Consider the following 21,699-nt stretch of genomic DNA (forward strand, 5'->3'; position numbering starts at 1 on the left):
AAGAAAAAACGACGAACGCTGACAAAACAGACTTGAACGCGGGTCGACTGAATCGGGTCTATTGCGCTGTCACTGTTTTCTTCAAATTTAAAAGACAATACCTAATTTATCCAATTTTAATTCATATTTTATATCACTGCTAATCGTGTATATACTGCTATTATAATAATATTAATATTATAATATTATAGTATTATTAATTTCAAACCGATCAAATCATGGATTGTATTTATTAACTGAAGAGTTTCTAATATTGCAGTTCGATTATTATGCATACATTGTTTTTAAACTCTTTTCTTTGTTAAGCAATTACTTACGCAAGAATTACTGGCAAAATGAATGGCTTTCATCCAATGCGTACCACCCATTGTATAATAAAGCAATTTTAAATTAAGCCATAAAGAGAAGAAAGCAACGTTTCGAACTTTATCGTGGTGCAGAAGCTCGTTAAAGTCGCTGGTTTGCACCTGGTACCGTTCCCTGTTAAACGTGAAACTTTATTTCAAGCTATGACCATTAGAGTGCAAGATACATTAATGGCCTGCGTCTTAACTTGATAAACATGATGTTATTAACGGATGTTGTAATTTATTATTAAAATATATGTGCTTGCAGGTCGTTTCTTCGAAAACTCGTCTCATTAGGCGAAGAGATAAACGCTTGAATTGAAACATTTAATTACGTGAATTCTATTTATAAAAATTCTGAGATGCATTAAGCCCGTCCAACATCACCCAACAGAAAATTACCAATAAGAGAGTATAGAAGACGATCAATCAAAAAAAGCAGATAACGATAGAGACATGGCCTGTGGTATCAAGATCGCGTATAAATCACATGCGAGAAAATATAGGCATCCATGACCTTGTGACCCTGCAACCTTGCAAGTACATACCTGCCACTAGCGGTAGCTAGTTGAAAACGATACTGTAAACAAATGACGACAAGATGTTCCTATGGAACTGCTATGGTACCGTCTACGCAGTTTTATGTAACAGGGGATTACGAAGAGCTCGAACCAGACGCCCTTGGATCACGTCGCACCGATATGAGAAACTAGTTTTCATCGGGGAGGCGACTGACAAGGAAAAATGCCCAACGAAACTGTACCACATACTTACATGCCTGACCAGCCTATCCGACTCTCATTCGTTTGATCGATAGGATCGATCGACACAGTTAATCGTCGAAGCGGCCCGATGAAATCGTTCGATAATTTGTTCGAACATCGGGAAAGCCATCAAATAGATATTTCTGTTGGAATGATTAGATTGATAAATTTATCGATAGGTTTTAATATATAATGATAATAAACAGACTGTGGAGATTTATGCAAAATCATATTTTTGTGGGTACAACTGAAGAAATGGAATCTGTGCTGAAGTTCATCTCATCCAGCAAATATTATAACAAGTTACTTTAAGTTAACAAGATACTTTGAATATCTTCGTATGTTCTTGTGTATTATACAGTTTCATTTCAGTGCAGTATCATAAATTTTTCGTTACATTGTCTATTTACAATTAAAAAAAAAAAATCTGAACAAACAAAGCTATATATTATTAGGACAAAACAATTTCAGTTAATATGGAAATAAAAATATGAGAATAGAAGAGTTTAATTAAAACTTAAGATGCCGCTCCATTTACATCTTCTCGAAAACTGAGTCAATTGCATCTCGTATTTATTCAGAAGAAAAATATGTAGGTCTGTTGGTTGGCATTTAAAGGCTGGTTATGCGGTTCACCATTCACTGATCGGTGATTGCCGCTATCATGAAAACTAATGCGCACAAATGACACAAATTCGAAATCTACGCTCGATCGCACGTAGCGTAGTGATTTGTAAATGCTTCGATAAACCCGGCAAATGTATTGAAACTAATCTGGCGATATGTAAGCTACTTTTCCATTGAAATTGCAAAAATAAAGATTGGAAAAAGTACATAAAGCTAAACAAACATACTGCGCCTTTAAAAAGATTACACGAACGTTTCAAGATATCATGATCAACTGGAAATACCAATGAAAAAAATGGTAATTAATCTTTTCTTTATCCTATCTTTGAATGTTGATACATTTTTATTAATTCAAATTATGTTTATACATACGTATGTATATATATCTTTTTATGATCGCGTTTACCATTTTTGCTCCATCGGTAATCAAGATCGTGAGTATCCTTTTACGTAACGCCATCTACGTAGTACAATCTCGTACACGCACAACCGGGACTGCCATTGATTAAACCTGTCAGAGAATCAGCTGATCGGTTATTCACGTACGTGAGATCAGCTGTGCGCAATCATGGACACGTTAAGCGAAGAAGATTTTGCGATACCTCCGGCTAAATACGAATGTAAGTACCCAGTATCATACTTTGAGCGTAATAACGCATTAAATTCACGAAGTAAACACTTTCATCGTACTAGAATGATATAACCGGCAGCCGGCGCGCCATTATACCGGCGTCCATTTTGCCACATGTGAACAAGTCGAAATCAAAATTTAGAACATTATTTTGCATCTAATTGTACAAGAAATTACATAAAAAGACAATTGCAATTATATGCGCGCGTTTTCTGTTTCAGATTTGGACCACACGGCTGATGTGCAGTAAGTATTAAGTTTGTAAATCCTTTGCAATTAAAGCGGATATATTGTAGAGGTTACTTGCAAAGATAACCTAAAACGAAAAATAGGACAATAATTACTGTTAATACAGCGATAAGTTATATATCGCCACATTGCTTTAACAATATTATATTATTAAAATAAATATATATCGTAATACTCATAACGTATTATAGACTGCACGCATGGGGCAATACCATGGAAGAGGCTTTCGAGCAATGTGCGGTGGCCATGTTTGGGTACATGACGGATTTAGAGCGAGTTCAAATGACACAGTTACATTACGTAGAAGCGGAAGGACACGACATGGAAAGTCTTCTTTTTCATTTCCTCGACGAATTGTTATTCATGTTTAGCGCCGAACCGTTTATCGTTGCGAAGGTATATTGCATTCATTAAACTTTGATTACGTCGTTATTACAATTAAAATCCCTCCTCGATTACGAGAACGCTTTACTTTGCATTTTTACGTCTCTTTTTACCTTTTATATGATATCATTTATTCGATAAAGCATTCCGTCTAATATGTTGTTTAACTATTTATTCAGAGATCGAAATAAAGTACCTTGTTCTTCCTTTAAAACGCTGTTTTCTGTGATTTTTTAAAAAAGAAGTATCGCTTTGTGTTGTCAGAAAGTGAAGATTACTAATTTCGACCGCGAGAACTTCAAGATCTCTGCGACGGCGTTAGGAGAAGAGTTCACGATCGGCAAACACACGCAAAACGCCGAGGTGAAAGCGATTACGTACTCAGCGATGCAGATCCTTGATCGTCCTGAATCAGAATGTCCTGAACTTTTCGTGATCGTAGACATATAGCCGTTTCGGGTTCAGTTCGGTGTCTTGTTTGATTTCTTGGCGCGCTCGTGTAATTTGGCTCGGGTTAAGGCTTGAGACAGAACACTATGTAGGAACGTTTGAATATAGAAGCAAGAAGGGAAGTATATACCCTCCCTTGCGTCCTACGTAGGGTACGATCCTTTTGTACTTGCGTAGGGTTCAAATAAATACGTTATGAAGAAAACACCGGGCTCCCTTCTTGGCGATCTACTTCAAGTACGTAGTAACGTACCGTGGAACCCTGCGTTTTGTGGAGGATACCGCTCAAGAACTTTATACCGTTAATGTATAATCATACATAATTTATTTAAATAACGTAAACATTTTGGTTGTTAATTCTTTATATATTGTACTTGTATTAACAAATGTTTGATTGTTATCGAACGCTGTTGATAGTAACTTATAAATGCCAGACACGTATAACAAGTATTATATAAGAATGTTTGTATATTTTTATAAACATATAATAAAGATATTTTTTATGTTTCGCGTCAGTGAAAATTTTCGTTACTAAAGAATAGAAAGATCAATTTTGTATTATTACGATAAAATTGTGGTTAGAAAAAAATGTGAATTAGAATGTAAGTCATCGACTAACGTTAAAATTTGCCATACGATAGAATAGAAAATCATAGTTAAGCGTACTTTCGCACGTGCAAAGTGATACGGCCCTGACATCCAACACCCCTCCATCGTGAAGGAAGCGACGACCGCCCGCTTAGTTTCGGGCAAGAAACGATAGGCAGTGGGATCCTCCCAATCTTCGGAAGCGCGTGTACTCGAGGGAAGAGAATCAAAAAGCTTCGAAAATTACATAATAGGAAACTGTGTTAATCATTCGTTTGATTCTTGCCCCCTTTCCTTCGCGATAAGGCCCACTGTTAAAGGGACTCACTGCCAACATCAAGCGTGGCTGTTTGTTTCGAAAGCGTACACCCCTAACCATGGCGGACTGGTACGGTAATAATCTATCAAAACGATATATCGTGACGTTTTAAACTGTCAAATACGAATAACCGATACATCAAGCTTGAACGTGTCTCGTGAAAATCGTGATATAGGGATTTTTCACCTACATGCCGGAGCTTGCGTGGCAGTTTCGAGGAAAACGAGAGGGACAGTTTTGGCGCGTGTGTCTTTTATCTTCATGAAAAGCTCGTGTAACTGGTGTGTCTCTAATTTTCAATCTTCCATTTTTCAATCAACATAAACGACGTGCTGTAACGGAAAAGCGTGACATCCTGTACCCATCGTGGGACATCTAACCCTAACGGATATAAACAAACGTTATCGCGAATGCTTGAAAGATCATAGCCGTCTAAACAACATCAAGAGGCAAGTAAAAACAAGTGAACCTGTGAATAATTTTCATGAAAAACTGAGGAAAGGTGACACGATCTAGGAACTTTTTTGGATATCTGCTATCGCTGGCGGCGCGGTGGTTACGGACGGAGAAAAGCGAAGTGACGGTTTTGGCGCGCGTACTCGACTCCTGTATACGACCGGCAGATGGCCGGTGCGCCGGTACGTTATACGCGCGCGTCCACGAACACACCGACACATGACAGGCGCCTAAGCACGTACTACCACCATGACAGAGACGCGTTCAAGAGCATATCGAGTCAGTGGTAGAAGGCCACTACCACATTGACACTGAGCGTTGGTGAGAGCGCAGTAGAGCGCACGGACACGCGGTTCGGTGTTACTACTACCGGTACAGACGGGTCTATCTGCCTCGTAGCCCGAGCCAGTTGCCAGCGCGCCAGCTAGCCCCGTCCATCCAATCGCCCAGCTCACGAGCCGGCCTCGTGTGCGCGCGCGACACCCCGACAGAAAAGGTTCGTTTTCCTCGCCGGTGGCTCGACCGATCATGTCGAGGCGGGGCTTATCGTGAACTTTAGAGCCTATACATTCCTTGGAAGCTGAAAACACGACGAACGCACGTACAGTTTCGGCCTTTTACGCACGATTATTTCGGGTCCCCAGTCTACTACTGCTGCTGCTGCTGCTGCTGCTGCTGCTGGTGCTGGTGCTTGGTTGTCGTTCCTATTGCTGAGATCGGCCCTGCAGAAAATGGATACCGCACCAGTGCGGTAGAGAGACAGAACGAAGCAGATATATAGAAAAACGAGCGTGAAAGAGAAAGAAAGAGAGAGAAAGTGTGTGTGTGTGAAATAAAGGCCACGCAACTACTACGACTACGACGAGGACAACGACAACCGTTTATAAGTTGGGAAAGAAGGACAGAGGGAGAGAAAACGAGCGAGGGCGAGAGAATAGTAAATCATATGTACGAAGTGTGTATATAATATACCAAAGCGAAAAAGCAAGAGAAACATTTCGTGCACGGGCTAGCCTCGGAAGACCGGGTTAGGAGAAGCCTCGTCGTCTGGTCGTTTCCCCAGACGAACACGTTTCCTTGTCCTGTCATCGACAGGCCTACAGTGAAAATTCCATCTAGAAATATCGGCAACGCGACGACAACGATCACGACCACGACGGCGACGTATTTGCCTCTATCGAGGAGGCACGGATATGCCTCGCTCGTCGGCGCTGTGACACGCGCCGCGCCGTGTGCTGGCTGAACCTCCCGGAAGAGAGCGTGGGCCTTCGTCTCAAAATACTGTGCAGTTTCTACCGCACGCTCGAGAGCCAAGTAAGTGGAAATAAACACGCGTACAATCAGTTTTTCGATATCCATTTGTTCCGATCAGATGGAAAAAAAGAAATATTCTCTGCCTAGAGGAAATAGTAACAAAGTTGTTTCGAAACATTCACACTCCAAGTCCCCATCCGAAAAGTCGAGCGCGTTTTTCTGTGCGCGCTTTTCCGTGCGCGTTTCTTTTCTCTATCGCAATTTATCGTGTACGAAAGATGTGCTTACTGGAGCGCATAAACAGAAAGGAAAGAATTAAAAGAAAAGAAGAGAAAAAGGGAAAAAAAGAAAAGGAAAGAATGGCCCGTTATTTCGAGCGCAACCGATTTGGTGCGTCGAAAGTCGCTGGCATCTCTCGCGATCAATCGCGAAAGCGTGCACTGATTCTAGGTTTCCTCATGACCGTGCCGGTAGCACGCCTAACTAGGGATACTCTAGTCCCGGCTTGGCTCTTTAAACGGCTCTACGTATTGCGTGCGAATCGTGGCATTTCTGTGTGTGTGTGTATCGAGCAGGAGTAGTGTGTGTGCGCGCGCTCGCATAACCGCGCTCCCTCGTTGTCCGCCCGCTTGCGCTCACTCGCTCGCTCTCGTATGCATGGCCGCTTCGGTGCGTGGCGTGTGGATTTATACCGCGCGTACGCATTACCCGAGTTCAATAAAATCGGTATAAGTTCGTTGCTTTGGTCGTGATCGAACATTTTACTCGGTATCACAAATACACGAGAATAAGTCGAGCAAAAATGAAAAGAAAACAACCTCTGAACCTTCAATCAACGTTAACAGCTGATCGCGATCACTCTGTAACGAACGATCTGTAAAACCAGATTCACTGTGATGGATGCACGTTTTTTTCTTTTTGTAAAATGATAAGAGAAAGGGAGCGATTATTCGGGTCTCACTGATAGACCTTGCGACCTGTGCGGTTTCCACGAGCGGAAGGACGGAAAAAAAGGAGGACAGTAAGGTTCGTCGCTAACATCTGGGGCCTGAAGCCTCATGCGCACAAGGCATGCCTGTACGATTATCCATTTGAAACTTTTACGATATTTTCCGTCTGTGCATTTCACGCTTTTCATATACAAGACGTTCTATGAATTTGAAAAAAAGAAAGAAAACAGAAAAGAAAAAGTTGAAAAAAAAAACTGTTACATCAAACGAGAGCATTGGATTTATTGCATACCTCCTTAAAGGTCGTTCGTGTGGAACGTTTGTGAACAGACGTTATATCTCGTATTTTAAAGACCTCACTCCTACCAATCGATGGGCTCTAGGCTAGTTCTACATCCAATGCCGTCGACGCAAGTTACACCAGTCGGGTTTTATCTTCGAGATAACATCCTACCAATCAATGCCTCAGCATCGTGCATTGCTCCCAACCTTCGAATGCGCTTTACCATGCTATTGGCCTCACGATCGCGCGTTCTATACGGTGTGGTACGGTGTGTACTTGACCAAACAGGCGAAAACGAGACAACCACGCAGTTCGACTGGGAGTTTGCTTCTAAAACTGCTTACAACGCAAGGCTGCTGTAACACGACGATCCTGCGGCGCGGCGTGCCTCTTTAAACCACACCCGGAACGCTGCCTCGTGTTCTCGGGACGCTTGCTCTTTTTTTCGAAAATTCTCGTACGCGTCCGCACCGTGGGTCTCTCATTCCGCTCAGGCGCGTAACGAGACTTTTGAAAACGGGGACCTTAGGAACGATTTTCTCCTGTTTTTCGCGGCTATTTTGTTTTCCTGTGATCTTTGCTTCTAAACAGCGAAAAAACGTTGTACATGTACGATCGGAACAAATGGATAACAAAAGGAAATGGCTCTAGGGAATTTTTTCTGAGACGACGCGTTGGAAATTAGTTTAGAATTCTAATCAACTTTAAAATACTTGCCACAGTTGATAACGCTGAATCACTTGTTTTTAGAAATAGTAATTCGAATGTCACTATTCTAAAAGTAAAATTTATATTATATTATCTTAATTATATTATTATTTTATTAATTAATCTTTGGAATTAATAACATATGCACTATCTGCTTATAGTGAAACTATTTTTAATAGTGATTTTAAACAATAATAGAAAATTATATTGTATATATTTATAATATATAGCTATTTTCTTAATTTGTTTATAAAGTAATTGATCGTCGAAGTTACTACATCGTCTAATCTTATCGTCTTTATAAAAATTACAGGAAGTGGTTCTTAAAAATTTAGGAAAATCGAATACATACAAAAGTCATATAACGAACAATGCCTGTTTTAATTCCTTTTTGTTTTTCCATTCATTTGGTCTCGACCTTTGCAGCTGCTGTACACGTTTAACTTAAAGTACAATACAGAAATTGATCTGTAGGTTTCACCAGATGTTCAGTACTTACAAAATTGTCACCTTGTCGTTTGGTCAACCACTTCCGTTTTGTTGTTCCATGGAACTACTATTTTTATATACTATTATATTATAGATATCTAAACCATTTTATTTCTAAGGCATCATTAATATTTTCTTAAAAAAAGATATTTAGATATAATTCAAATATAATAAATAAAAATATTTTATTTTAAAAGTATCCAAAACAAATAGAAAATGTAGAAATCCATTTTAAATATTCTATTAATAGTATAATGATAGAATTCTTTTTATTTGCCTGTTTCTTGTTTATCTTTTTGTTTTATTGTAACATGAAAGTTTGTCATTTCCTTCGCGAAGACAAATGCGAAGTTCTTTGGAATACGAGTTCTATTATTAGGATTTACCAATGTTGCTTGATTCAAGAACAAAAACCTTCTCCCCTATGCTGTCTGTTCTTTGATATGCATCTAAAAAGTCGCTTCTCCTTAAATGTGCTATCGCAACCGAATAAAATACACTCACAAATGGGTGGCACTGACAAAAACTCGAGAATGAAGGGACGACGATCGATAGAAATTTTTATCGGATCCGCACACCTCGCTGTCAATAATTTTCACATATAAATGGTATATTTTTGATAAAGCATATACTGCTGACAAGGTTAACAAGGTACTAATATCACGTTATAATGTTACGTTTCATGTTTTCCGATCAATTTTTCTTCTACTCTTGCAATCATTGTTAACAAACATTCAGTAACAGATACATTCCAAGTACACAATACACAATTTTTTTATGACAAACGATATGAAATAAAAAATACATATCCGCCAAAATAGTATACACTTATTAACCTTCATGGACGGTGTGTAGTGTATGACACGTTTTCTAAAAAACTTCGACAGTTCTATTTAACCAATCAAAAGTAGGAAAAAATACTTATGAACATTATTGTTAATGGTATTAACATTCGTTTCATCATTAATAGATTGTATAAATGTATATAATGATATTAAAAAAAATTTTATCAATATCGAATGTAATTAATTTTTAAAACGTACAAAATAAATAGTGTTGTTTTTTAAGCTATATAGGATTATTTCTTAATATTTTGTATTTGCTAATAAATTTATTATAGTATTTCATATATTCTAGAAGAAAAATGGAATATTTACAATATGTATTTTTCATTGTATTCTCTTAACAATGTACATTATGTTTAGGAATATTTGTATTTTCTTGATAATATCTTTATTGGTATGAATTCAGTAACATTATTTCTATGTATTTTGTATCATATGTAGTAATATTTATATGTGATGACAGGAATCTCTAAGTAATTATTTTCCTCTATAATTGTCACTGAGATTTAATTTTAATATAAAATAAAAATAGTATTTCATATCAGACGGAGAAAATTTTATTTACGATTTGTTATTACAAACATACATGTCTAATAGGACCAATGTAATACGATATAAAACTTTCTAACATATTGTGATATAATTTTGATATGCCTTTTTGTACCCGATTACAATGAAATATTTGTGTAATATTTAAAATTTTTGACTAAAAATATTTAAAGAAGTTAATATTTACTATAACTTTGATATTATCTTTCCTGATCTTACTTACCTTCAATCTTATATAATGAACTTTGTATTCCATAAGCTTATTATTTTATACTTTTATAAATGGCTGTTATAGGTTCTCCTAAACAATAAAGATGCCTCGAGTAAGGAGACAAGTGGTCTTGGAAGATCCTGCCAGGCCTGTCACACCAGACATGGTGGAAACTAAATTATGTATGTATAAATTACTAGTCATTTCATAATTTTCATTTAATTTAGCTACATACTTGGTAAACGCATAAACTACTTTTAGTGAAACAAGAGTTTTTGGACGATGGCTCTTTGGATGAAGTTCAAGCACAAAAAGTGGCTGAAGAAACACCAAGTCCTCATCTTCAAGACCATCAATATGGACAAACACCTTGTTATCAAGTAACAAGGAAACCTACACAACCACCACCACGAACTGAAGTAAATAAGGCTATATTTACATTCACATAATTTTTAGATCAAACAACATTTCCTGGTAAACATATTAATCAAATATGATATTTTCAATCAACATTGTTTAAAAAAATAATTAAATTCTATGATAGCAAGATCAGTATTGCACCATATTAATATTACTTTGTTTTGTTATGTTTTTATAGCAAATATCAGTTCAAGCAGTGAAACGAAGACTGAATCTGGAAATGGGAACTACCGGCCCTAGCCAATCTGCCTTCAAAGCCCCTAGAGGCAAACGTAGGAGATCTGGATCAAGTTCTCTGGCTGGCCACACTCCTACAAAAAGTAAATTTCCCTTCTTTCGTCTAAAATAATATCCTTCACATCTTCGAGGAAAAGAAATGTTATCTTCGTTTGCAGGTAAAACGGTAGAAAGAACGCGGTACGATACATCACTGAGCTTACTTACAAAAAAGTTCATACATTTAGTCGAGAGCAGTCAAGACGGTGTTGTAGATTTAAATGTAGCGTCTGAAAAATTAGAAGTACAGAAACGTCGTATATACGACATTACGAATGTATTGGAAGGCATAGGTATTTTGGAGAAGAAAAGTAAAAACAATATACAATGGAAGTACGTTATTCATGGTTTATCAAGAATTAAATAACGAATTTTTTTACTCGAATGGTAAATACAATTATTTTATTTTATAGAGGTGGTCAGTTACCAAACGATAGGAATGATATCGCTGATCTCAGAAGGGAAGTGGCAGATTTAGAAGCTAAGGAAAATACGTTGGATCGATTGATTCATGGCGCAGACAAAAATCTTAGGGAGCTCTGTGCAGACAGACAATACGCTTATGTAACGTATCACGATTTACGTTCTGTCCCAATGTACAAAGACCAGGCTATAATGGCAGTAAAAGCTCCGCCAGAGGCCACACTTCATGTTCCACAACCTATCAATAACCTTGGTCAGCAAAAGGTAGCTATTTTTCTTCATAAAAATCAATTAAAATTAGAACCATCCATATTTCTTTATCACTTATTTATTGTGTTATTTCTATGCTTGCAGCTTCAAATGCACATGAGGTCATCTCATGGCGAGATAGAGGTGTTCCTCTGCCCTGATGATCCTACAGTCAAAACGTCTCCCAATCCGGGTTACACGACGACGCAACCTGTGCCTTCGTCAAAAGAATCCGAAATACCTTGTCTGCCTCCTGAACTTCTAACCAATGAAGAAAGCGGGGTTCGGGTTGAACCAGTACCTTCTGTCGAGAGTTCGTTGAATACTCGTTTGTCCACACCGGTTATATCTGCAGTTACCAGTTTAGCAGGCATGAGGGACGCACTTTTGTGTGAATCTGATGATTATGGACCAATGGGTGGAGGCAAATTCCAACTCCAAACGGAGGATCAAATTAGCACTTCAGGTAGGATGGCGTATATCTTCAAAACCAGGATTTATTAAGATTTACTTATTATTCTTTATTTTGCCTTCTTTTCTATTTTTCCTCCTTTTTTTCTTCTTTTTTTTTTTTTAATAGAATTTGTGAATGGTTTTAAATAAACGAAGCTTAAGATTTAGTAAAGTAAGGCCAATGCATCCGTATGAATATTAATTTTTATTCTTTTTTATGAAGTTATATCATGATTATTTATTTTTTTATGCTGCCCTTTTTTGTACACACGCTTTTAAATGTATCGCATATTTTATCACGAATGTTGGGTATAGGGTACTAATAATTGCAAGAAGGTGAAAACAACCTTTTTAAGGTAAATATGTAAATAAAAATAGTATATATATATATATCTTGAATACAGGTGTTAGGCTTGTTTTTATCTTCTTGCGTTACTTTTGAGTTCTCTAAGTCTGTTATCGATGTATATTAACATATTAATTTATAACAATGCTTTAACAATTTAGTGCAAGATTCTAATTAATTTTTTATTAGGCTTTAATTAATTAATATTTCTCTTGTACAGTTTTTCAACATTATGTTCCATTCCAGTTCTTATTTCTCTTTCTTTTGTCTTTTTTCTTTCTTTCTTGTTAACACAAATATACTTTTATTTTATTTTATTTTTTTAATAAATGCTTTTTGCACTGCACTTTTTTGTTTGTATACTTTTTTGATATTTCAAATACGTCTCTTTCTTGCATAAAAGAAATATTTATCATCTTAATATTCAAATTTTATTTAAAGGCTTGAAAGAAACGTTATGCATGTCACTGATGAATTCTAGAACATCTTTAATAAAAAAAATCTCTTAAAAAAAAAAAGATAGTAAGAGTTGATTTTTCATTATTTATCGAGTTCCATTAACTTGAGCTATCTTTTTTTCCTTGGTCTTCTACCTTTTCAACAATGGAGAATAGCCGTACCCTGATGGAGCTCTGGCTGTGACTTGTGTGTTAACCAAATGAAAGTCACATCACAGGCAGAGTTCTAGTTAGGTAACGGTTTCAAACAGCAAAACTCGTGTCGCACGAAGGTACGTTTCATGGATAAAATAATTATTGGCTTGTTTGTATTTCAATGCAATTATATATGTGTTCTTTTTCTTCTGGCATTCACCTCATTATTGAAACAAATTGCTTTTAATCCTTCCACTCTATTTCACAGAATATCCTACTATTTATCTTGATATTATATTAATACCTAGTACACTGGTAGTTTATTAATAATAATAATCTAAGCATAAGTAAGCAACTTTTTAAACAACATTAAAAACTAATCACTTTTAATTTTATAATTTTGTGGAAATTTGATTATAGCACGTTTCTGCTTGTAATAAATTAGTCAATACCGATATATTTATTTATTACTAGGTTGTATAAATAACTCATGAAATTTTAATATTATTAAAAATAAATAACAAAACCAAGTATAATCATGTAATTTACTTATTACGTGACTATACGTGATAAAAATATATACATGAATCTTTGAATATCATCGCGAAACAATTAAATGAACAATAAATTAACATAAGGATTTTAACAGTTTAACTGTCGCTAATTAATATTTAATTTAAATAATAAATATTCTTGCTTATTATCTACCAAGAATAAATCGAATAAGTTTTAATGCTCAAATGTAACTGGACGTTTCCTCGAAAATTATAAGTTCTATGAAAGGAAAAGAGATAGAAGTTCTAGGAGAAAGAAAAGAAATAAAAAATGCGAAAATATTCGATGAGACGGGACAAACCCAGCATTCGCTTTCTCTCTTCTGTTGCAGATCTAAGTATTCTTGATTTCGGTGAACACCTGCTGTCTCTGGAACCGCCTCTTTCCGAAAACGACTATTCGTTCGCGTTAGGCACGGAGGAGGGACTTTCGGATCTCTTTGATTTCAAATTCTAAAGGATATCGTCCTAATCGTCGTCGTCGTCGTGACACGCAATACACACAAAGACCCCTGTCTTTTTTGGACTACCACTCTGAGTTCGCCTCCTTAGTATTCGAACGGATAGAGATCACTTGGTTAATCCAATGATACCCAGCGCTTTCGTATCGATTGACAATTTTTGTTTTATTAACTTCAAAGGGAACGATCGAGCAGAAAACGTAGCGCACGAATCATCCATCGGCCCATTATACGAATTGGGATAAAAATAAGGAAGATATAAGGAACAGGGATACTCCGACAATTATGTTTCAGACGCGATCAAATTCACGTTACAATGGAGATCGACACGTTGCTCTGACAATTTTTTTTATCGATAATAAATAATTCTGCTTCTTAGGTAGTTTTTGTAAAGACAAAGAAAGATGGACACGTGTGTAAATATATTAAAAGGTATACAGATAGAACGTGTTATTCGAGTACCGAATAGTATTTTATCAAAGGTGTGTTTCACTAGCGGTGATTTTTCCTTTTTTTCTTTTTCTTTTTTTTTTTTTTTTTTTTTTTTAAACAGTTTCCGCGAGAGATCAATTGCACATAGTTGTTATCACGGTCGGTCCGTAAGTTTCGAAATTCGGCCTGTGCGAGGATAAGAAAGCTATCCAATAAACGGAGATTGGGGTGGGGGTGGGGTGGGGGGATTAACATATCATGATAATGTTGAACGCGCGCGGTGAAGTACTTCCAGCTTGATACGGTCACGGCCGATTGAGTTTAGGGGATTAATAAGTTAGTAAAACAGCCCTGGTGGAGTTGAAGCGCCGCTTTCTTGTGCAATGTGTGTATTAATATTGTAAATGATGCAAGAGTATGAAGACTAGTTGTGAAAAAAAAACGATTGATACAGGAGGAAGAAGATATATTTGAAGTTTCAAAGAGAGGAGAGACTGGTACGAACAACTACGATGTTTCCCTTTTTCTTTTGTTTCTTTCTATGGTTAATTAATCGAATTGTATAAAATGAAAAATTATTATTATTATTAGAATCGATAGCGTATGAAAAGAAGAAGAAAATAGTTTCGATGAAAGAAGATCCCTCCTAGAATAATGTTTCTATCGATATATATAATTGAAAAGATAAGAGCCACGGAAAAAACGTTTTCCGGGCGGTCGCCTTTCTCTTGTCACTTGGACTGACTGATTGTTCTCTTTTTTCTAAATCGTGCGCTTTTACCGCCGAGAGACCGCCGTCCGGAATGGTCGAACTGTAATTATTAAAATATTTGTCGAGGCGATCGATGCGTACAGTAGGCTTTATCGACGAAGAAATCGTTTGTAAAAAGAGAAAATGATGACAAAAAAAACGGAGTGAAAGGGAGAGAGAGTAAGAGACGAAGAAGATGAAAAGCGCGAGCGGCTGAAGGCATAGTTTTTATTCTATATACTTTTGTAATCGGTCGAATTTTCTGAATAGAGAGCGACAATTTGTACAGTTTGATGCATGAAGAAAAAAAAAAAGAAAAGTATATCTATAATAATTGAATTTATCTATCGGTGCGGATGAAGAACATTTTATGACATGTAAAAAAAAAAAAAATACACACATAACGAACACGTACATATATGAAACATTATCATCTTACAGTACGATTCTACGGAAAAAAATATTATTCATATTCTGGCTAATAGATCATGATCATCGTGTTGAATCATCGTCGTGTTGGATTAGCTTCTTTGACGATGTCGTAGCGAACACGGAGACGAACTCGAGCGTACGGTGGGAAAGATGGAGGATAGGAAGCAGAGGAAGAATCGTGTAAAAGCAGAAAACCTTAGGGCGTATCGTTGTATGCAAACGCACGTATATTTAATTCGAGTCGTAACGATAAAGAACGTTTAAGATTCTTTTTCAGGATACAGTGTTATTCTGAACCTGATATATAAGAGAAAAGGGATTTTTCGAAGAGAATTTTGCGCCAGTGTCAGCCTTGACTTCTGCCGCGTGAAACGGCGTGGAAAAAAAGAAAGAATGTTTGAAAGAGTCAGTGTTTCAGTGAAAAATTTGATTAAGTACGAGGGAGGATCAAGATGACGAATATTTGTTCCTTGAGGAAGTCGAGAGCGCATTGGAGGGAATTGTCTCAACTGGAAATCTCTTAAGGATGTACCCTAAACGTACAGCTTACAATTAGTGTACGTCCAAAGCCATAGTGCCTACACAATAATGATCACACCCTTCTGCAAAAGAACTGTAAATAATTTACATACTATACAAAAATATATGAATATATATATATATATATTATATATATATACATACACACAGACAGGCAAAATGTAAGAACGTGACGACTCCGATGGACAAAAACGGAAATAATAGAGAAAGAAAAACCGGATGCTGCGGACACCTCATTGCGATTATCACGATATATCGATTAGTTAGTTTTAATTACGATTAATAATTAATTATTGATACATTATACGAGGAAAATGTTAGTTTATAAATTCACTTATTATATATATATTATATATATATATATATATATGTACGATGTATATGTATATGTAATAAGTACATATGTTTTATAGTCAAGCGAATATTGTGCAGAATAATCGCTGGATTCCGATTACTCGCAAAACTAGGAAACTTGTTTTCTCTTTTTTTTTTAAAAGTATAGAAACGCGAAATGTTTCTCCTAGCTGTACGTGTATTTATTTCAACGAATAACTGCTCATTTTTCAGAGCAAAAGAGAAGCTATTAAATATAACTTTCCCTCTTGTCGTTATACCGTCGAATGAAATAAATAAGATGAAAATCCTTGGATACCATTATTTTGCACAATGTTCGTAGCGCGCAATACCTGTCTGCAACAGAGAGGGTTGTATTAGTTTCGTTTCTCGTTTCTTTTTCTTTCTTTTTTCTTTCTATTAAATTGATGGTATCGTGCTTTTTTCATACGCATCGTGCAACGAGAGGGTAAGCAAAAGGGAGAAAAAGAAAAACAAAGGGAAGAAGAAAAAGAAGAAGAAGAAGAAGAAGAAGAAGAAAACGTGAATCGAGAGAGTGCGTGAGCGTGTGTGAATGGACGTGATGATCGAATGATGATAATTGATACGAATGTTCGATGGTCGACGGTTCGATTAACGATCCCGACACACCAGTGAGAAGTTGCGATATTTTCTACCTGAATGTTTGCGGGGATCTCGGCGAAGTCTGAGCGCGTCCGGGATTTTAAGAAGTGTAATAATAATGGTTTATTGATATTGTATTTTTTATTCTGTTCGAAGAAGGGCTACGTTGTAAAAAAAAAAAAAACACATCGATTACAAGAAAAAAGAAAAAGAAAAAAGCTACGAATAACGTTGTGACGTTTTCAGACTTACCGGGATCTGTTTACAATAACTTATCGCGAAGATGGCAGTCCATCGTTTTTCATTTTTTAAACTCGATTATTCGTGAAAAAAGAAATTTCTGGCTCGCTTCTGGCAGTCTGTCGAATAAGACGCTTCTCGTATTTTACAATGGATAACAGAGCCTTTCCTCAATTCTTTTTTCTTTTCTATTTTCGTTTAGTGGCAGTTTTATGATCTTCGCTTAACGCGATCTAACTCGGCCCTAAGCATCGAGAATAAATTATTATTGTTGTTAGCGGCGAGCAACAACGACGATTCGATTATTTAAATTATCAAAGGAAACGTAAAAAAAGGAATATAATAGAAACGCGTTGCTTTAGATATTCTTCTATAGATATTTCTTTTGGAATTCGTTCGATTCTAATTCGTCGATGATTTTTTTCATCGCTATTCGCGTGCACGCATGATACACGCAAGCAAATACACTTTTCTACGAATGTATTTGAGAGACTGTTCAGAAATATTGCTGAAAAAAGTACAGAAATTAATTCTGATCGATTGTCTTAGAAAGAAAAAAAAAAAAAAAAATTGAGCGATGTACGTACCAATACGACGAATGAGAATTTTGTCACATTTTACGGGCATGACCCGTCGAACAGTAAAAACAAGACGAAAAAATGAAGAAGAAGTTACAAAATATAACCTTGTGTAACGTCATAGGGAGATGTGATGTTTTTAATTTTCCACAACCTTTGTGTTTTGCTTATCACGCCTTATTAGACGAAAAATTATAGTTTTCATTTACCTTGTTATATAGATATATAAAGCAGTAAGAGGATGTATTTATTTTTTCGAATCGGCATTTCCGTTGTTCGACGTTAAACACTCGTTGCTCGACTGGATTTTAATTGCTACTGTATATATAATTTTGCACCGGAAAATTCGTTCGTAAAAGTTGTATACAAGTTCTAAATGTCTATATCAAAATAACGAATAATGTAGCAGAAGAAATATTTTTATGTACGTTTAATACGTATTACGGTATGAGAAAATAAAGTATCAAAACTTGATTTTGATCATTATGAACGTATTTACGCTTGTACATGCACCATTATGAATTCGCATAAGTAAAGCGATTTATAATTTTACCGCTTAAATCTATGATCTTAATATTTTATTTCGATTATAATTTTGTCAAGGGATAAGAGAAAGAAATTAAAAAGTATATATAAAAACATTAATCAGTGCTTTAATTAAAGGAGAAGTTTACGCATTCACCTAGTTTCAAATGAAAAGCGCATGCGCAATGTTTGCATATTACTACTTATCTTCGCGCTACGGTAAATCGTTCGCCATTCCCGCGTCAGCGCTCGAGGTGTGAGCATCAGTTGTTTTTTATATATGTTGATGTTTTTTACATGTATCTTACAATCTTATATAAAAAAAGGAACGAAACTATGAATATAGAGGTAAAGTTTAGACACAATGTAAATATGCTACTAACGTTATTGGTTATTTTCGTACTTTGTATCGATACATCATAGGTTAGGGTTAAGATAAGCAATACATAGATCACCGTCGTACATTTCACAGATTGTACATTTGGCTTAAAAAAAATATATAACTGTTGTTATGTCAATTGTTTGTAACCGATATGCAATACTTATTTTAATATAAAGAAATATATCTAATGTTTTGATATTTACCTTTATTCGTGTTGCACATATCTAAGTCTTGAATTAAATTTAAAACAAATCCGCGTCTCAGGTATGATAAATGCGCAAACGAAATATCACTAGCATGGAAACTTTTATCACTAGCATGGAAACTTTTATCACTAGCATAGTCGCTGGTATTGTGAATCAGCCTTCTCGTAGGAACATGTAACACAAAGCAAAAGACGCTTTATTCAAAGTTCCGCTTTAAATTGATCGGTGGAAATCAATTGTTTTCCATTGGCGCGAATTGTAGGGCAAATTTCGGCGATATTTAAAACTAACCGCTTAAAAACCTACAGTCAAAATAAGCAATTCAAAAGACACGAGCATGCCGCCCAAGTGTAAATTTCAAGAAGGTATTGTTACGTTTAATTTTTAATACGACTGTTTCAAAGGTCCTAACGTATATTTAATGAATTTTTATCAATGAATAATAAATATTTTTTTTATTCAGCTATAATTCTTCGCCTTATATTCAATAAATATCTGCTAATTTGTAGGGGAGAAGGTTCTGTGCTTTCATGGGCCATTAATATATGAAGCAAAATGTCTAAAGTCCTCCATTACTAAAGAAAAGCAAATTAAATACTTCATTCACTATGCAGGATGGAATAAGAAGTAAGATTTCGTTTTACGTTGTTTATTTCTAATAAGATTGAAGTCATAAATACAATTGTAATGTAAATAGTTGGGATGAGTGGGTTCCTGAAAGTCGAGTACTTAAATACAATGAAGCAAATGTACAAAGACAAAGAGAGGTTCAAAGAGCACATTCGAATCAACAATCTGCACAGAAAAATAAAAAGGGTAGTACCTCATCCAAAACTCAAGGACGGAGGAGCGAAGGTGGTCGTGAGAAGGATACTGATAGTAGAGCTAGCACTCCTGTTGCAACGGTTGATAAAGGCGTCAGTCGGTTCAATAAAAGTACTGGTAGTAGTGTGACACCATCATCGTCGCATGATTCCACATCAGATGCACCACGCAAGAAGCGCAGGTTTGTCTCAATAAGATTTTGCTAATTTTTACAAGAAACCTAACCTTTATGTGCTAGATGTCTAAAATGAAATATTTTATTGTAGCCGATTAGAACCATCTGGTGAAACCGAAGAATATCTCACTAAAGTGGAAGTTAAAATTAAGATACCAGAGGAATTAAAGTTTGTACTTATAGATGAATCAGAAGTAATATTGAAATATCATAAATTACCTGCTTTACCTGTGAAAAATACAGTTGACAAAATTTTAGACGATTATGTAGATTCAAAGTCTGTAGGAAAAAATGACTCTGTTAGGTACTTGCATCAGTAGCTTTCATATAAATAGCTGTCAGTTTTCTTCATTTGAAGATAAATAACCTTAAATTCTGAATTATTTTCAGGGAAAGCACATTAGAAATAACTAAAGGTATTCGCGAATATTTCAACATTTCTTTAGGATTACAATTGTTATATAAGTGGGAACGTCCACAATTTATACAAATCATGAATGATAATCCTGAAACACTGCCCAGTCAACTATATGGTGCATTTCATTTACTAAGGCTATTTGGTACTATTTCTAAGTATACTTTGTAACAACACTCTTATGTATTTATCATCGAAAATATTGCTATTATGTCAATTATTTTTGCAGTGAGACTTGGAGGAATGTTGTCGTACACTACATTGGATGAAAGAAGCATACAATTGTTACTATCTCACTTTCACGATTTTTTACAATACTTACAGAAAAATAATACTGAACTTTTTAATCTTCAACAAGACTATGCAGACTCACCACCCGATTATCACAGGAAATATGCCTAAGTTAGTATAAATGTTTGGATACTTTTAATTAAATCCAGCAATACTACAATATTTTATCTGAAATTATTAATAAGGCAGCTGCAATACTTCTTCAAGAAATATATATATGTACATTTACACGTTATTAGAAATTATTCAATATAGAAGATAATATAAGAAAAATTCTAAGAATTGTAAAAATTGTGTTGAAATATTCTCAAAAATTTTCCGTTGTGTGAATATAGCATTTCAGTTTATTAAGTGCACAAAAAATGTAATACATTTTATTGTATATGAATTAGTTTAGGCTAAAATATTAATGTGATTAATATGAATATATATATATATATACATATATGCATATATATATATATATATATATATATATATATATATCTTTTATTGTAAATATAATGTATTACGATTTTACTATCTAATTACAATTTTATACATGTTTGAAAATACTCAACTCACGAGCGTAGCTTGTGTTTGATTAATACCATTCTAAATGCACGTTTTATCTTTTCTTGCTTTTTTAACAGTCTTCAGTTAAAATTATGTTAAATTATCGAGATTAAAAAATTACGTTATGTATATTTATTATGAATTAAATGTACATAGTAGAATTTTATGTTGTTGTGTATAAATATATGATATGAAATTATGATTTTATCGTATTTTCCAAACAAGATATCAATCATTGACTGCCTATGTAAATTGTAAATTTCAATGATACGATCAAATCATAAACATTCTTACGATATGCAAATTGTTATTGTCTATACGCATTCATTTATATAAGAATAGACATTTCGTGTTACATAAGACGCGTATTATTGTTTGATACACGCATATATAGATATGTGTATGCATATATAGATAAAACAAATGCAGTACAGTTGCATTAATCTAAATCCATGTTTATTTTTTTCTGCGAAATAATATTTAATGAATATAAAATTAGGTTTTTGCGATGATCAT

General features: G+C 35.3%; 3 protein-coding genes across 7 annotated transcripts; all 3 read left to right on the top strand.

Annotated features, from left to right (window-relative positions):
• The first annotated feature begins 2,209 nt into the window (after window positions 1–2,209).
• Window positions 2,210–3,974, top strand: LOC126920412 (protein archease-like). The gene is made up of 4 exons (XM_050730757.1): window positions 2,210–2,358; window positions 2,591–2,615; window positions 2,810–3,014; window positions 3,267–3,974. Exons 1-4 carry the CDS (start codon window positions 2,307–2,309, stop codon window positions 3,450–3,452), a joined length of 468 nt encoding a protein of 155 aa, XP_050586714.1. The 5' UTR covers window positions 2,210–2,306; the 3' UTR covers window positions 3,453–3,974.
• A 247-nt stretch (window positions 3,975–4,221) lies between these two features.
• Window positions 4,222–18,295, top strand: LOC126920384 (transcription factor E2F2-like). 5 transcript variants are annotated; one of them, XM_050730698.1, is made up of 8 exons: window positions 4,222–4,428; window positions 10,189–10,286; window positions 10,366–10,523; window positions 10,703–10,844; window positions 10,920–11,133; window positions 11,214–11,487; window positions 11,578–11,938; window positions 13,751–18,295. In XM_050730698.1, exons 2-8 carry the CDS (start codon window positions 10,208–10,210, stop codon window positions 13,873–13,875), a joined length of 1,353 nt encoding a protein of 450 aa, XP_050586655.1. In that variant the 5' UTR covers window positions 4,222–4,428; window positions 10,189–10,207; the 3' UTR covers window positions 13,876–18,295. The 5 variants fall into 5 exon arrangements, with proteins under 5 accessions (XP_050586655.1, XP_050586657.1, XP_050586653.1 ...); XM_050730700.1 differs by lacking the exon at window positions 13,751–18,295 and adding an exon at window positions 12,053–12,559 and having other exon boundaries at window positions 4,222–6,129; XM_050730696.1 differs by having other exon boundaries at window positions 4,223–6,129.
• Window positions 18,296–19,048: 753 nt separating this feature from the next.
• Window positions 19,049–21,685, top strand: LOC126920394 (mortality factor 4-like protein 1). The gene is made up of 6 exons (XM_050730724.1): window positions 19,049–19,287; window positions 19,432–19,549; window positions 19,620–19,928; window positions 20,014–20,226; window positions 20,313–20,482; window positions 20,567–21,685. The coding sequence occupies exons 1-6, from the start codon at window positions 19,260–19,262 to the stop codon at window positions 20,737–20,739; spliced, it is 1,011 nt and encodes a 336-aa protein (XP_050586681.1). The 5' UTR covers window positions 19,049–19,259; the 3' UTR covers window positions 20,740–21,685.
• The last annotated feature ends 14 nt before the right edge of the window (window positions 21,686–21,699 follow it).

Source organism: Bombus affinis, chromosome 9 (genome assembly GCF_024516045.1).
Source record: "Bombus affinis isolate iyBomAffi1 chromosome 9, iyBomAffi1.2, whole genome shotgun sequence".
NCBI classification, from domain to species: Eukaryota; Metazoa; Arthropoda; class Insecta; order Hymenoptera; family Apidae; genus Bombus; species Bombus affinis.

Excerpts from the sequence above, each read along its gene's own strand:
- LOC126920412 (XM_050730757.1), top strand. The coding sequence starts at position 2,307 with ATGGACACGTTAAGCGAAGAAGATTTTGCGATACCTCCGGCTAAATAC. Across the intron at positions 2,616-2,809 it reads GACCACACGGCTGATGTGCA|ACTGCACGCATGGGGCAATA; the intron begins GTAAGTATTAAG and ends AACGTATTATAG. Across the intron at positions 3,015-3,266 it reads AACCGTTTATCGTTGCGAAG|AAAGTGAAGATTACTAATTT; the intron begins GTATATTGCATT and ends TTGTGTTGTCAG.
- LOC126920384 (XM_050730698.1), top strand. The coding sequence starts at position 10,208 with ATGCCTCGAGTAAGGAGACAAGTGGTCTTGGAAGATCCTGCCAGGCCT. Across the intron at positions 10,524-10,702 it reads AACCACCACCACGAACTGAA|CAAATATCAGTTCAAGCAGT; the intron begins GTAAATAAGGCT and ends ATGTTTTTATAG. Across the intron at positions 11,939-13,750 it reads GGATCAAATTAGCACTTCAG|ATCTAAGTATTCTTGATTTC; the intron begins GTAGGATGGCGT and ends CTTCTGTTGCAG.
- LOC126920394 (XM_050730724.1), top strand. The coding sequence starts at position 19,260 with ATGCCGCCCAAGTGTAAATTTCAAGAAG. Across the intron at positions 20,227-20,312 it reads GGAAAAAATGACTCTGTTAG|GGAAAGCACATTAGAAATAA; the intron begins GTACTTGCATCA and ends AATTATTTTCAG. Across the intron at positions 20,483-20,566 it reads TCATTTACTAAGGCTATTTG|TGAGACTTGGAGGAATGTTG; the intron begins GTACTATTTCTA and ends TTATTTTTGCAG.